Consider the following 16799-nt stretch of genomic DNA (forward strand, 5'->3'; position numbering starts at 1 on the left):
CCCTTTTTCCCGAGTATATATTATAAGGAGGAGACTAGGTTTTAAATTATACGCGAAACTAGTTAAGCTATATATAATTATATATTTAAATAATTTTATTATACGATTTATAAAATAATAACCTTTATTAAATAGAATTAATCGCGGTCGGCGAATTGGGATCGAGCTTAGACGTATCGAACCTAGATAAACCGACGATTTTAAACCCCGAACCGTTTATATATGAAAAAGTATTTTAAAATATCGGAATCATTTTAATAGTTTAAAAAAGAAACGTTAACCTCGTTTTTTAAAAACTCGAACCTTTAAACGTACTTTTTAAAAAAATAATACCTAAACTATTTATAATATACCTTATACGATACTTTTTAAAATATTATATATTAAAAATAAAAAAAACCTTTTTTAAAAAATTGTTTATTATAAAATTTAACGAATAAACCGAATACTAGTTCGGCTAAATTAACCGTATATTTTAAAAAGAGCTTTTTAATTATTTTAAAAAATACGGAGTTAATATATTAACGAACGGATCTTTTAAAGTTAAGCTTATAAGTCTAGTGTTACCGGCCGATCTTATATATTAATAAAACCGACCGGCAGAACCGATTTCGGAAACTTAAAAAGAGGATGTTCTATACTCTTCCCGAGAATAAATAATTAAAGAACCGCCGCCTAAGCGAGAGACACCCGGTCTCCGTACGGAGTAATCGTTCGCGACACTATAGGGCACTCTAAGACTAACGTTTAATCCCGGAATCTTAAATACTTTAGGCCCGACGTCTAACCCTGGATTCTTAAATATCTAAGCGTCGTAAAACATTATCCTTTTTCTTTCTCCGACTCCAATACCGCCGGACCAGACGGCACGATTATCTAGTCTAGCGTATATTACGAAATACGATATCCCTCTAAGCCGAGCTATTTATAACGGTAAAATCGATTAAAATAAGATCGTTACTTTTTCGAAGGTATAAAAAAAAAAAGAACTATACCGGCAAGCTTTACGACATCTTTTATAATAAAGTATAGATATTTATTAAAATATATTAACGGCTAGATATATTAAAAAACTAATATTATATAGTTTTTTTAAATACTTTTTCTGGCCGTGCGGAGGTATTCTATTTTAATTATATCGGACTTAAAAAGAGATAGGATAAGATATATTATTTAATAGATTCGTACTTTAATATAATAATAAATTACGTATAATATTTTACGGATTAAATAATAACCTCTTTTATACGAGTAAAAAATAAAAACGTTAAAAAATAACTTATTAAAGTTTTAAAAATCTTATTAAATAAACTCTAGCTTATATAACGAGCCTTCGGAAAAGGATTTAAAAAAAAGATCGCTCTCTATACCTCCGTCGTAAAAGCTTATCGAGGAGTTCCGAAACTTTCACCAGCCCTTATCCACTAAAAGCTAATATATAAAGCGCTATTCTCGGACCTTCGCGTATCGCTAAATATAGCAGCGGATTAAAAGATCTCGGAACGATACTTAACGGAAAAATTATATCGATACCCGGCTAAAAATATATACCTAATTAATAAACGGTTTATAAATAATTATACACGAGAAAACTAATTAATCTATAATAATAAATTACTATATAATAACCGACTATTAAGATAAGAAAGTAACTAGCGACCCGTTAACACCTTTTAGCTAAGGTTATCGTATAAAAACCGGCAGTTTAAACAAAAAACCTACCGAATCTACTATAAATAAAACTATTAATTAATAAATCACTTAGCCGAAAAATAACCCCGTATAATAATCTAATACCTCTAAACGTATAATAACGTGGAACAAGATCTCTTTACTTAAAAAAAATACGGGGATTTCGTCCGAAACTAGGAAAGGAAAAAGGAAAAGCTAAAAAACGACGAAAAAAAGTACGACTATTTCGATCCGGAAAACGTATAATAAAATATTACTTACCTAACGGACGCCGCGTTTTATTACCGGCTTATTAATAAAAATATTTACTCGATAAATATTTAATTAAATTAGGAATAACGAACGAGAAAAGACTAATAATCGATATTATATCACTCCGAAAATTATATAAAAAAAAGGAGATCTCGGAAATCTGCTAGGTCGACGGCCGAAATAACCTTATAAACGCTTTTACTAAAAAATCCTTAAATAAAGCCCTCGAGCAGATAATCTCGATAAATAGCCTTACCGTATATATAAAAGCATATATCGAGCGGCTAGACTCGCACGGCGAATAAAAAAAAAAAGAGATACGATCTTTAATAAAATATAACGTAATTTAATATATAAAAGCGCGTACCTATTACTATTATTATTTTTAAACAGTTCTTTCTAATTTATAATAAGAAAAAAAACGCGTTAATATATAATAATTTTTCTTTAATACCGTTATTATTATTAAATAATTAAAATAACTAATTAAAAAGACCTGCTATTTAATAAAAATAATATTAAAAAGGTATAGCATTACTTATACGGCTTAAACAGGTACCGAATACCGGATTAACGCAACCCATCCGTACGAGACCTTTACGACGGGAAGACTCGTCTTAATAAGGGGAGCTGGCTAAATCTATCGTTAAAATAAAAAGTTACTAGTATTAGAACAGTAAGAACTAAGATTTTCTATATTACTTTAAAAAAGTGCCACGTACCTACGCGTACGAACCCCTTTCCTATTTCATTAAAAGGGGTATACGATGCCCCTCGTAGCTCGTACTGAAAATAAATATGAATAATAGAATAAGAACGATTAAACCCCGATTAAAACCGGAACCACCGTACGTACGAGAGCCCATTTAATATAAAACGTAATTTTAAACTGCTTATTATAAGGCTATTACCTCTTTAGCTTTTTAAAATACCGTGCTCGTTAATATTATACTTATTTATAAGTTTAATAGCTTAAATTTAAAGTATACGTAATTTAATTAAAAATTAAAACTTAATTACTTTAATTAATACTTTATTAATATACTAAGAGTCGATATAACGTTACCTCTTTATTTATAAGGCTACGTTAAAAAAATAAATATATCTAGTTTTTACCTAATAATATAAGGCTACTATAAAGGGTTAAAACGTGTTAAGCTAGTTCCTTAATTTATATATACATTAATATAACGCTAAGGGCTTTTTAAACTAAAATCTAGTCTGCTAGATACTTCTCTTAAACTAGAGAGAGCTTTTAATAAATAGATTTTAATTCTTAACATAACTATCGGCCGTGAAGTCGATTAATAAAGGTAGACCGTAAAATACCCTAATAAAGGGCAGCCTTATAAATAGATTCGCCGCTTGCCACATCTTAGATGGCAGCAGAGATGTCGTTTTCGATATATGAACGCACTATTAGTGAATTAGTATATATTTAAAAGAATGAAATAATTCGGATCAGAATTCGTTAAGAAATCTCTTTTTGAATCGAAATGGCGGTGAATCGTGGTGGAGGTTGACAGGGGTGTCAATTATGAGGTGACGTACATTAATATATTCGAAGACCCCCTATAACTAAAAAACAGCCTCAACGAGATTATTATAACACCAAGTGCAGATCTTGCCAAGCAAGACCTCACCACTCTTTCCGTGACTTACATATATAAACATAGTAGTAGATACTTATTAATCCCACACAAAGTAGCCTTTCGAGCCGCCGCCAACGCCCTACCTCGCTCGCGCCTTGATGAGATCAGCCGCCTTCTCCGCCACCGCATACACGGTCGTCTGCGAGTGTGTGCCCGGGATGAGCGGCATGACGGACGCGTCGACGACGGCGAGCCGCCGGATGCCGTGCACGCGCAGGTCGGCCCCGACGCAGCCGCCCAGCGCCGTCGGCATCATGGCGCAGGTCCCGCTCGGGTGCGCGTTGGAGGGCCGCACCAGGCCCGCGGACACCAGCGCGGTCCACATCGCCTCGTCCGTCTGCGCTGCGAGGCCCGGCGCCAGCTCGACGGGGCCGTACCTGGCCAGGAGGGGCGAGGTGGCGTACAGGTCGCGGATCCAGCGCACTGCGGCTAGGACCACGGCGCGGTCCGCTGGGCTTATGTTACCAAGAGTGTTGTTGATGTTGCTGTTTGTGCTAGATGGGGCCAGAGTAATGGTGCCGCGTGACAGCGGTTTATTCAATCCGCTGGTCCCGAGCCCGCCGGCCGTCAAGGGATACTCGATGGCAGCGGCGTCTGGGCTCCCCAGGTGCCGCCGCAGGATCGCACGCTGGGCTCGGTAGCCCGCCAAAGCTTGGGGGAGGTGTGGTAGATGCCGGGCAGACCGATCAACTCCTCATCCTCCTGTCGCCGCTTACTGCTGCCGGGGTCGGCGACGGCGTCCATGATGGCAGCGTAGGCGGCCGCGCTCGTGAAGTTCCGCAGCGGCAGGAACGCGGCCGTGTTGCTCCACGCCACGGTATAGGGCCCTGTGCGGTTGCCCTCGTACTCGGCCCACGCGCTGGCGTTGTAGGTCGCGTTGCTCGCCAGCGTGCCCGGGTTCGGGACCGCGAGACCGCTGGTCAGGTTCCACGACGCCATCATCTGCGGGTGGTCCTGGAAATTGGCCCCGACCACATCAGCCATCTGCACAGTGGTCCTCAGGTTCTGGAGCTTCTCGAGCGGCGCCGAGGTCACATTCCAAAAGTCGATCCCCAGGTTCGGGAACTTGGCCACAGCGCGGGGAATCATGGTGTTGGGGCTATCATTGATATATCCATGTTCAAGCACAAGTAAACTCTCTATGGCTTGTTAGTATCATCCCCTAAGGTGACTGGAGGATATGTATGCCCCTGAGCTGTGTTGAGGTTGAGAAAAGGGGTTGAGAAACCTAGTCCGTACTTTTCGGGTCCTCAGATAGTCGATTTGCAACAACGAGCCCAGAAGTCCCGCCGCCGATCACTATGTAATCATAGGATTCCTTGACTGTTCTGCCATCGTATGAGGTGGCTGCCTTGGTGACATCCAGTAGCAACCATGTTATAAGCAAGCCACGCAACCCACCACTGAAGAACAGATCCATGTTGACTGTGTCGATTGCAGAGAGAAAATGGAGAGGAAGAAAAGGCAAAGAGCAGGATACGCGATAAGCCAGATCCAACAGGTCTACAGCGCGGCAGCTTTCATTGCTTTTTATATAATCTATGCAGCTAACTCTCTGTTTACCACCTTTCTTTCTTTTCTTAGTTTCTTATTGTCTACGCACATTTCTGTCTAGGCGATGTCGCAAGCTGTTGCCCCAAAATGGTGGCTACACAGTATACAAACATCATCAGCAAAGGGAAAGAAAGGGGACTTTTCCCACGATAGGCCTAATTGCGTCTTCCGGGCAAGGGATAGAATAAGCTAAAGCACCCCCTCACGGGCCACCCCGTCACGGGCCACCGCGTTTTACCCCACGAACGCGTCTTTTTACCATGCATCTCAATTAAAAAACTCTTTAATTTAATTATTACTTTTTATTTTTTAAAATTACTATTACCCTTATTCTTTTCGCTTATTTCTACTCTTTATAACGATATTTTCGTTTAATATTTAAAAGCGTGCACAGGCTACCGTACGCGACATAAAGCTCGGAGCAGCTATTCGCGAATCCGCCCGTAAATAGTTAACCACCCGATTATATATTTAACCTCGTCTCGCCGGTATATTTATTAGAAATAAGTTTATTAAAGATTAATAAGTCTTATTATTATTTTTAAAAAATGAATTAATATATTAAGTTATTAATTAAGTTTAAATTTATAGTTTAACGAATATTAAACGCTTTTAAAGCCTTTTATAATTTAAAATAATAATAATATACTCGTTTTTTAATTAAAAATAAGTTCGTTAAAACCGTAAAGTCGAAAATAATTAATTATAACCGGGTTAATAAAGTTATAATAATAAATATTAACGTTTTTTTTAATAAACTTAATATCTTAAAACTAGTTAATATCTCTTTTAAACGCTTTTATAATATTAATAAAATAAGTATCGGCTAAGGCGTTAATGGTAACTATTAAGTAATTATTAAAACTATTAATTATTTAGCCTTTAAAAAAGACGTCGAAAAAAAGGAATAAATTACTACCCTAGAGTGTGTAGGCTATAATAGGGTACCCCTCTCGCCGCTAGTTATTTTTAAAGGGGCCGACGTTTAAAGCTAGTAGTTTTAAGACTAAGACGGCTATTTTTAAGATAACTAGCTGTTTAAAGCGTTGCTTAAAAAGTGGATAAGTAATATTATAGCTTTAGATTAAATTTAAGACATTTTTATCCCTTATATATAATCTCGTTATAATAATAAATAAGTTGTTTTAATTTATAATAACTATAAATCGTATATAAATAATAATTTTTTATAGTTTTATTTTTTAAATAAAATATAACTTATTTTTTATAAATTATATTATAATTATATAATATAAGTTTTAAATATAAAAGTTTTTAATTTATTAAAGAAAAGGTTAAAGATTATTTTAAAAAAGTACTCGAATACGATTTTTAAATTAAAGCTTATAAAAATAGATATATTAAAAATATATTATTAAGTTAAAATTAATATATTAATTTCTTTTATAATTAAAAACGTTTAAAAAACGGTTAAGATTTATTCGCGAGATTACTCGAAGTCGTTATCGTTAAAATACGTTATTTTAAAAGATATAAAAATTACCCGGGTACGTTTAAAATTATCGGAAATAATTAAAAAAGAATTAATATTCGATTTTTTCGCCGAATTAATTTTAATACTTATTAAAATACCTTTTAATAGTTAAGAATTATAGAATAATAATTAAAAATTAATTACTATAAATTTTACTTTTAAAATACTTTTTTAATAGTTTTTTATTAAAAAAGTTAATAAAGCTTTAAATTAAAGTGTTAATAAAATTACGTATCTTAAAGCTGAAGTCGATTATTTTTAAACTAAACTCGATAAAAAAATTACGGAAATACGTTAAAAAGTAAAAATCGCATTAGGATAACGATTTATTTATATAGTTAATATACGCCGGGCTAAGCGAAGGCTAAAGGGTAGGGTCGTATACGAGGATAAAGCTAGCGACGTCGAAGTGTTAAGAGGGCCTCGTAACGCTATAAAAACTATAAAAAATAATAGCACGGAGGCGGAGGACTATATTATTATTAAAAATAACGAAAGATAGTGTATTTACGTCAATTCTAGCCGTAGAAATGGCTTTGATTACAGGGGTAAGGGTAGCTCAGTAAAGTGGCCCGTGAGGGGGTGCTTTAGCTTATGCAGCTGGGCAACTTCTAGATTACATCATCACCACCAACGTGCATGGTCAGATGCGACCTTCGCAGGTGTATGCGGCGTGAACCTGGTTCCCACCTGCGAGGGGTGTTCGGGTTGGCTCGGTTGCTTCGGTATTGCCACATCGGGATAAGTATATCTCACTGCCTATATTCAATGCAAAACTGCGTTGGACGCTACTTCTCCCCCAATTCGCCCCTATTGGCCCGCAATACGATTCCAGATACACTGGATCTTTACTGCCCACCCTTCGGTTGGAATTGAGATCAAATTTCCCCCGACCTCAGATCTCCAGAAGGTATATCGATTTGGCGATTTGGTTGTGCTATTAACCCGCCTGGCCATACGATAGATACATCGTGTTATACCAAACGATCTTACAGAGCAATTTGGTTCAACATGATATTATTGCGAACGAAGGGACACAAATATCTGTGGTCATACCATACTATCCATCATCAAAAGCTAGTGTAATGAAGAGAAAGAAATAGTCAAGGTGGCATCGGGTTAGCTAAGTAGGTGAGCTAAGTCAGAATTGGGCATATAGCTGGGCTACTTAATTTATTCTATGCAGGTGTCGTCGGGTCTCTCATTACTGACACGGTCAATCCTCAACACCGGCCAACGCTCCACCCGAAATGTTGTATCCTACTTCCCCCTTCTCCCCCCTTCAAAGCACCGCACTCAACATAGTGACGGGCACATTGAACGCCACCGTCCCGGCCTCGATCTCCGCAAATCCCGTGGCATTGGTCCGCTTCCCACCCTCGTCGGTCCAGATGTGCGCGACGGAGATCTTAATAAGCTCGCTCTCAGACGCGTCGGTCCACATGGACTGGACGCGCGAGTTGGCCTGCCCAGCACCCACGTTGTCGCAGTCTAGCCAACCCTGCTGGATGTAGATGGGGTGGCAGACGACATCGAAGGCCGGCGCCGCCGCGATGTAGCCCGCGGGGGCGCTGATGTTGAAGGAGGCGCTGCACCCGCCGGGCGAGCAGCCTCGGCGAAGTCGGTTGCGGGCCACTCGGCGTACGGCGGTGCATCCCGCGACGCGATGGGTTTGGAGGGGGAGGAAGAGGACTGGAAGTTCTGGGCGTAGCCTTGGTTGAAGGCGGCGGCGGCCGTAATGGTGGACGCGACTGCGATCATGGAGGCGATCATTTTGATGGTATAAGATGGCCTGGGGTTGTCCGATGAGGGATATGATAAAAAGAGTTGGATCTATATAAGAAAGGATTATTCTGTATGTCCGTTAAAGCTATGGAACTATCTCAGTCTGCACCAGTGGAATTTCCATTCGTTTATATACATTTAATTTCAGCCACCATGTAACGTGACCTGTCTCTAAGACTTTCGCGAGTCAATGGCAAACTACCATCGGAATGCTGATCGGCGGGTAGGGACTTTGACTGCTTAGCAGTTTCGCTGTGTCATTGTGTTACCGTGTCTCCGTGTCACTGTGCTACGTTGCTTACTTTTCCACTCCTCGTATTTGTTGCAGATCGCCACGCTTAGCCCAGCCACGAGTAGCCCGCCCCCTCTTTAGCTCGTTCCGCACGTAAGCCCTATTGTACGAGTAACATATGTCCATGGCACTGCTGACATCAAAGCCACTGCATACTAATTAGTGACGTTCACCTCCTAACTACCCTCTCTCGCAATCCCATTGGCCCCTGTGGTCTCCAGCTGAAAGAGCTGAGTAGATGCCGCCCGTATAATTCGCCGGACAACACCCGCACAAGGATAACAAATTACATTGGACCCGATGCGAATACAGCGAGCTTCGCCTCGTCCTTATTAGTTTGTTATTAATGTCGATATCTTGTCCTTAGTCACTATTTCGAAACAGAAGACAGGGGTAATACCACAAGCCAAGCTTCTGAGCCCTTGGCAAGTGTATAGATGCAACAACGTTGCATTCTCGAGTTAATATATGCGCTTGAGAAGTTACTAATGGGAACCTAGGCTATGTAGCTGAGTGATCTATATCAACATACGACTTGAATGAAGCTAATATTATGACAAATTGCGTATATTCTCCGCGGTTCACCAGTCTAGCGCCGTATATACTGAGTTAACTTGGTATCCAGTTTTTAGATGCTCTTTCCGTTTACCATTACACATCTCTAGGGTTCTGCCTGTCACAGACATGTTTAGGAGAATTCGAAGGGTAAGCGAATGATCCTCCTCCCCCCTCAAGTGGTAGAATGCCATTGCATCCATGGCAGCCACAACAATACACTCATCTCCAATACCTTCCTCAAACAGCCTCGATCAAACATCGTTGTTTCTTTGGCGTCATCAGGAAGTACTGACTTGGCTCCATGTCCTCGTCACAGAAGTCGTCGACCGTAAGAGACGCGTGGGTTACGGAAGGTAAGGAAGAAGCGAGCCGTGGCAAGCCGTAGCTCCATCCGGGCCAAGTGCACACCCATGCATACTGTCACACACTATTGTCAGTACCGATGAACCATGGAACGATTGGGGGTGTCATAAGTAAACACTCCGGGGTTATGTGTATATATGTCAACTCACCTCGACTTCCGCTACCGAAGGGGACAAAGCTGTCCTTCATGGCCTGTGTTGGTCTCTCCCACCTCGAAGGGTCAAACTTGAGTGGGTTGGGGAATATGGCTGGATTCCTGTGCATCGTGTATGCCTGCGTGCTCACGGTGGTGCCCCCTGGGATCCAGTGACCGCAAAACTCGATGCCCTCGGGAGGTACCTGTAGTAAGAATGAATGTTAGTAACCAGCCAAACTAGGCAGAGTGTAATCATGGTAGACAATAGTTACTAATGCATTGACGTGCTCAGAGAGAGTAAAGTGGCATCGTCGACTCTTGCTTGAGAAAGGGAGGGAGACGGGGTGTGCTTACTGCTCTAGGAAGCCCTGCTGGCACAGACGAGTACAGTCGCAAGGTCTCCTCTATGGCTTGGTTCAAGTACGGAAGCTTCTTGAGGTCACCGTCCTCGAACGAATCGGGCAGCGTATCAAGCTCATCCATCAACCTGCTCCTGACCTTGTCATGCTTGCAGACGAGCCATATGAGGTACGTCAGGGTATTGGAGGTCGTGTCCGACCCGGCCACGATGTAGGACTGGGCGTTGGCGCGGACCTCGTGGAACTCAAGGCCCTCCTCGCCGGGCTTGGGGTGGTACAGCTTGGACAGCAGCGACGGCTTTACCTCTTCGCCCTCCTCCTCGACCACGCGGTAGTGTCGCTGGAGTATCTCCGTCGCGAACTTTTGGGTGCGGTCCAGGACCTCCGTGCCCTTCCGTATAAAGGGGACCGGGAAAGGGAGGTATCGGGAAAGTTTGGTCATAATGGGAAATGAGATGCGGATGCTCTGTGCAGACCCAATGGCAGCAAGGTTTCGCATGTATTCATTTTTCTGCTCAAAACATTAGCCATTCATGCATGCAGCGTGCGGTTTCGGTCTCGCACTCACTTCGCCCATTTCCAGCTGGTTGAAAGACTGGCCAAAGCTCAACTCTGCGATAATGTCGGTGGCCATACACATGGACCAGAAGAAGACATCCTGGATTTGCTGTCAGTCTCTTTTAGCTGGTCATAAATCTCGAACGGAAGCTTACAGTTGCACCACGGCGTTGCGTCTCTTCCGCCATGCGCTGGATCGCCATGCGGACTTTGCCGTCGATGGTCTGCTTGTGTCGTACCAGGCCTGAGTCGGACATAGCCGCCGACATGAGCCTGCGGTATCGACGGTGCAAAGCAATATTGGTGGTGCTGAAGACGCTCTCCACATTGACCAGTTGCGTGTACCACGACGTCTTCGGGAACTCGCCCTTGACCGAGTACATCCTTTGCATGGCGGCGACATCCTTGATGCTAACCTCGTGCGGGCTGGTTCTCACGATAGGGCCTGATTGCTTCTCCTTAGCACGACGATAGTCTTTCCCTCGAGTGCATACACGATCTCAATCAGGGTCTCGTACCATATTTCTCGTGGAGTTCATGTATGTAGGTGGGTTTGCGTCCTTTGAGCAAGTGGTACTTTCCGATGGCTTCGGTGAAGTTGGAATACCACGGACCAGGTAGCTTCGCAAGAGGGCCGTTCACAGCACTGAACAAATACTATTGTAGATTGGTTTAGTTTTGGCCCTGATACAACTTGTCACATGGTGTTGGAACATGACTTACCGCAAGAAGTTCCAAAGCAAGCACGGCAAGAGCAATATAGGTCTGGTATGTACTAAAGAGCTGCATTTCGGACGGGAAAAAAAGTGAGGCCCAAGGAGCGGGGAAATGCACAGGAATATTGCAAGACTCTTTTCGTTTGAGTATTTATATTTTTTGTCCTCTTGGGCGAAATAGTAGACTGCTGTCGATTGTTTTGAAATTATATGTGATAGTAAGGTTGGTCAAGCCGAAACTAAATATAATACCACTTCCAGAGACTAGATCATTGTCTTTTATCTCTGTCCTCGTGAGGCGGGCGCCGTTGAAGCTAGTGTAGGTCGGGTTGGAATCGGCACTTGTGGGATAACGAGGGTAAGTTCGGTGCTATCGGTACCCGCTCGCGCCCCGATGTATCTTTATGCGGAAAGGGTCGGCTTGCGTTTATGAACCCAACCCCCCTCGGTCAAAACCTCGGCCTTAGGACTTTCAATCATTCTGCGGAGCAACGAGGTCAAATGCATTGATTGGTTTCTATTGATGAATTGTCAATCAGGTAACCTACTTAGTGTGGACGTGAATTACGTAGGTACGTACTGGTCGCGACCTAACGGCGTGGCTTCCCCCCCCCCCTCTTCCTCCACACGATGGCCGGCACTCCCGTTCTTCCCCGCCCCTGCTTCTCCACAGCCAAAAGCTTCACCCGACTTCAAGACGGTCTAAGGCTTCGGAGATAAAGATAACAAACGCTCTATTCAGTGACTACCATTGGGTTGCGTTATTTGTTGTGTAGGGGTACGCATCTAAAACTATATTACTGAAACATGCTATTAAATTCGACTTCTCTCGTCATCGCTGGCAGATCCAATCTGGATAGAAGGGATTGCACCATCCGTCACTACCACCGCTGGCACCTGCGAGTCCCGAGGCGCCTCAACATCCCCTTCGGTCGTAGTGGCTTTCTCTCTCTTGAACCTGCCGAATATCTGGCCGATTCGTGAAAAGAACGCCCCCAAAGCATAGTAGACAACCACGACGGGACGTCCGACCACCCCCGCAACCTTTCCGTACCGAATGTCGGGCAGAGTCTCACAACCACCGCCCAAGGCAAAGATATGAGAGCCAAGACGACGCAAATGGCCCATTGCGTACCGTTGATGCTGGTAATGGAGAATGCCGCGCCACCGACAAAGACGATGGCAATTTGCGCCCCAACCATCACGCAGTTGATCCCGATAAAGAACTTGTTGCGATGGACACCCTCGAAGATGTTGAACTTGTTGTCGAGTCTCCTGTTATTGAACTCGTTGAAGATCTGCATCCACACGAATGTGTTAAAGACCATCGTGTCAAGTTCAAGCTCGGTGTAATCTAAGATTTGACGCCCCGCATAATGCAAGATCAGAGTGGCCGTTAATTGGAAGATGGCTTGCCCAACAATCATCTTCCACATGTTGATGGTGATTAGGGGTGCTGACTTGGGCTGGGGCGGGCGATCCAGAATCTTCTCAGTTGGCGGATCTGTAGCCAAAGCTAGCGCCGCGAACGTGTCCATGATGAGGTTCACCATAGAAGCTGTACCGCAGTAAGGACCGACTTCATCTCCGGATCGGATACCGCACTGATGAACGCCAGCAGCACAGCCGTGATGTTGACCGTGATTTGAAACTGTGAGTCTTGGTCAGTCAAAGCACATAAGTATAGTGGAAACGGAGCTTGCTCACCTGAAGAAACTTCTGCACTGCATCGTTCACAGCCCTGCCCCATTTCAAGGCGACGATGATTGACGCAAAGTTGTCATCCATCAATACAATTGACGAAGCCTCCTTTGCCACCTCTGTACCCGAAATGCCCATGGAGAAGCCCACATCTGCTGCCTTGAGAGCAGGGGCGTCGTTGGTACCGTCACCGGTCACAGCAACCGTCTCACCACGTTCTTTCAGGCACATAACCAGAATCCGTTTGTCCTCGGGGGATGATCGAGCAAGTACTTGAAGCCGGGGGATGGTCTTCTCCATTTTCCTCGTCGCTGAGCCTCCTGAAGACTGGCCCTTCCATAATGATTCCATTGGTGTAGATGCCACATTCGGTGGCAATAGCCTGCGCAGTAACCACATTGTCTCCGGTGACCATCCTGACGACGACACCGGCGTACTGAGCCTTCTTAACGGCTTTTGGGACTCCGGATCGAACGGGATCCTGTATCCCAACCAGGCCAAGAAAAATGAGGTTTCCAAGTACGTCAGACAAGTCCACGTGTCCATCTTCGGTGGAGATCTCAGCTGGAGGCCACTGGCTGAAATCTCGGTACACAAGACTGATCGTTCGAAGAGATTTGCGCGCATACGAGTTGATCGTATCGTTGAGTACACCGACATCCGACTCCGACAAAGCGCTAGTAGTCAGTTCGGTAGTCACCAGGTTGGTAGTGACTACTTTGCTGGTGCAGCATTCGAGCAAGATCTCCGAGGCACCTTTGATGAGCAGCCGGTAACCTCCTGTGTGGCGCTTGACGACTGCGCCCATGCACTTTTTGGAAGAATCAAACGGCATCATCTGGACCACCTGCTCATTCGCCCGAGCTTGTGATAGAGACTGCATTCCAAGGTGCTCCTTGGACAGTTGCAACAGAGCCGTCTCGGTTTTTGATCCGATGAAAGTAGATTGACCCTCTTCCTCTCCTTCGAACGCGGTGGAGTTGATGGCTACAGACTGGATGATAGCTTCCTTTGTAGCAGCTGTGAGGCCGGAGGCCCATTGGGGACACTGTCTGAGTGTTGGCCCCTTTGCCGTCTGGTTTGTCGAAACTTGTTGATCCAAAGGTCCCTGCGACCACGGTCATCTTATTCGTGGTCAAAGTTCCCGTCTTGTCGGTGCAGATCGTTGTTGCGTTGCCCATCGTTTCGCACGATCGGAGGACACGAACGAGATTGTTCTCCTTCAACAAACGTTTCGTTGCAAATGCGAGAGCCAGTGTAACAGCCAGTGGCAGTCCTTCAGGGACAGCAACCACAACAATGGTGATGGCCACAATCAATATGTCCAAAAACTCGGACGCCTTCTCCTCTGGGATCTTGTGGTTTGAAGGTAGCCCAGCAAGGAAACGAAAGAGGAGAATGAAAAACAGGAGGCCAGCGGCAGCCGTACCAAGCTTGGCGATTGCAACAGCCAGTTTCTCAAGCTTGGCCTGCAAGGGTGTCGATTCGATATCTGTACGTACAGAGATCATGATCTTGCCGAAACTGGAATTGACGCCCACAGAGGTACATACGAAGGTCCCGACACCCTCGAGAACCTTAGCCCCTGAGATGATGAAAGGGTCGAGGTTATTCGCTGATTGGCCACTTTCAAGAATGTCCATCACCTGCTGGCCGCCAGTCTTCCTGATCGAGTCAGACTCGCCAGTGGCCGATGACTCGTCGCACCTCAGATCGTGACCGCTGATGAAGATTCCATCAACTGGGATGAGGTCGCCAGGCTCCAAGTGCAAGACGTCACCGACCAGAACATCATGAACGTTGATCATGTACGACTTTCCTGATCTGATGACTTTGATCTCACGATCATCCTTCTTCTCGTTCAATTTGACGAAAGCGCGCTCTTTCTGCCAATCGTTCAATGAACCAACAACGGTGACAATAATGATGGCAATGCATATAGCAACTCCTTCCACCCACTACAACATGGCATCGTCAGTACCAAGCCACTATAATGACGTAGGTGACAAAATATATACGTACGTCAACTGGAGGAGGACTTCCAGGCGGATGAGGCCTTCCAAGAGTTTCATATAAGCCGAGTGATAAGGAGATGACTGCCGCTCCGGTCAAAACTAGTATGACTTTGTCGTTGTAGGCATTCCACATTAGCCTCCAGAGCCTGGGATTAGATATGTTAGCTCATACCTAGCAAATCATGCAATTCGAGGCGGCAAGACTACCACACCTGGAAGGTGAGGGCGAGTCTGAAATCGACGATAATCGGGCGAACAGCTAAGAAACAGTTTTGTTGACTCACGATGTCGCCTTTTTGGCTGGTAGAACGTTCTTTCCATACACTCGGATACGGTCAGAGAAGGCTTCAGGGTAGCCGCAATGTTTTCTGTGGACGCCTCATGCTTAATGTTCTGAGTTGCCTCTTCAAGCGTGATCCGTCGTCGTGCGGATGTCTCGTCGACACTGAGCCCGGCATGGATATCAGTCTGCAGTCCTCTCTCGATCCCGCGCAAGCCGCCAAGCGCCTTGAATACCTGAAGCGACTTCGGGTCGATGAGTTTGTTGAGATGCCCTGGGCTGAATGCAAAGGGGTTTTCTTCGACTGTGAAGTCACCTTTCAGTTCCTGGGTCTGGACGCAGCGCATCCTCTGGTTTGTGGACTCCCGTTGCAACACTGGAGGCGCGGCTTCGATTACTAGGTGTAAGGAAAGGATTCGATCTCGTAGGTGTGAGGAAAGGGTTGGAGATGGTTGAAAGGCGAGAAAGCGTTCGCGCATCTCCAACGTCGTTGTCTTGGCCCAGGTGGGTGTTGACTTGAAGCGTCGGTGGCGTTAAAGTATGTTGGCCGGCCATGATAGCGAATAAGGGGTACTCCACCTGAGTATACTCGATTTGTCTTGTTGAGTATGCAACGTATAGTAAAGAGTCCTCTCATCAGGTATTCGGTGATGCAAGAATGTGTGCCGTTTATCCGTGTCAACAGCAAAGGCCTCCCAGGGAAACGGCAGAAGATGGATGCATTATAAGCGAGGCCTTCTGCACCGCCTTGAGGCTTTTTTTCGGGGGCGGAAAGTGATGACGGTCGAGGCAGATAGCACCCAATGAATCGCAAGTCAGGGTAACCTCGATCAAACGATTAACAGTTTTCCCAAGCGACAGGTGCGCTTGGCCGACCCGCTGCCTAGAATACGCCATACATGACTACTTGGGTACTCACACGTAGCTTTGTGAGATTAGGGAAGTACCTAGGTAGGCTGTGCAAGAGGGAGGTGTCTTGGACTCGCTCTGAAAGGGTGGTTGCCAACGGAGAGCAAACATGAATCGGCCTCATCGGGGCCTTGGCTCTTTCCCAAGTGTCACTGACAACTCCTACCAAACCAGGCCAACAAACGGATGAATCTCAATAGCCAGGTATTGAGGCTTTTGGGTGTTGCATCGTACTTTCCGTGGCCACTAGTTGAGGCAGTGTAATGTCAGGTAGGTACGTTGGGATTGTGTGTCGACTGAAAAGTGAAAGCACACATGCAGATGACAGAGGTCTGAGCACCCAACAATTTGGGATGTACGGCGGGGTGGATCAGCAACGGCAGGAAACGAGAAGGAAACGACAGAAACCTGTCGGCTGGGATCATCTCCGCGTCGGAAGAGCCAAGGCGAGGGAATACGAGTCAGTCCAGATCGTCAGCACA

The 16799-nt window shown here is 44.6% G+C and overlaps 4 protein-coding genes across 4 annotated transcripts; all 4 read right to left on the bottom strand.

The window, feature by feature from the left end:
* Positions 1–3675: 3675 nt before the first annotated feature.
* Positions 3676–5016, bottom strand: PG994_000171 (choline dehydrogenase; the record flags this gene model as incomplete). The annotated part of the gene is made up of 3 exons (XM_066851580.1): positions 3676–4247; positions 4280–4735; positions 4836–5016. The coding sequence occupies 3 exons, from the start codon at positions 5014–5016 to the stop codon at positions 3676–3678; spliced, it is 1209 nt and encodes a 402-aa protein (XP_066722212.1).
* A 2911-nt stretch (positions 5017–7927) lies between these two features.
* PG994_000172 (uncharacterized protein) lies at positions 7928–8418 on the bottom strand (the record flags this gene model as incomplete). Its single annotated transcript, XM_066851581.1, has 2 exons — positions 7928–8234; positions 8291–8418. The coding sequence occupies 2 exons, from the start codon at positions 8416–8418 to the stop codon at positions 7928–7930; spliced, it is 435 nt and encodes a 144-aa protein (XP_066722213.1).
* A 1172-nt stretch (positions 8419–9590) lies between these two features.
* Positions 9591–11485, bottom strand: PG994_000173 (cytochrome P450; the record flags this gene model as incomplete). The annotated part of the gene is made up of 7 exons (XM_066851582.1): positions 9591–9697; positions 9793–9982; positions 10134–10649; positions 10707–10805; positions 10852–11171; positions 11215–11353; positions 11420–11485. The coding sequence occupies 7 exons, from the start codon at positions 11483–11485 to the stop codon at positions 9591–9593; spliced, it is 1437 nt and encodes a 478-aa protein (XP_066722214.1).
* Positions 11486–12225: 740 nt separating this feature from the next.
* PG994_000174 (calcium-translocating P-type ATPase) lies at positions 12226–15963 on the bottom strand (the record flags this gene model as incomplete). The annotated part of the gene is made up of 9 exons (XM_066851583.1): positions 12226–12381; positions 12489–13016; positions 13120–13331; positions 13387–14221; positions 14322–15071; positions 15136–15274; positions 15336–15387; positions 15452–15687; positions 15725–15963. The coding sequence occupies 9 exons, from the start codon at positions 15961–15963 to the stop codon at positions 12226–12228; spliced, it is 3147 nt and encodes a 1048-aa protein (XP_066722215.1).
* Positions 15964–16799: the final 836 nt, after the last annotated feature.

This window comes from Apiospora phragmitis (genome assembly GCF_038363925.1).
Source record: "Apiospora phragmitis strain CBS 135458 chromosome Unknown utg000001l:1.0-2902119.0:1.0-2906034.0, whole genome shotgun sequence".
Classification (NCBI taxonomy): Eukaryota; Fungi; Ascomycota; class Sordariomycetes; order Amphisphaeriales; family Apiosporaceae; genus Apiospora; species Apiospora phragmitis.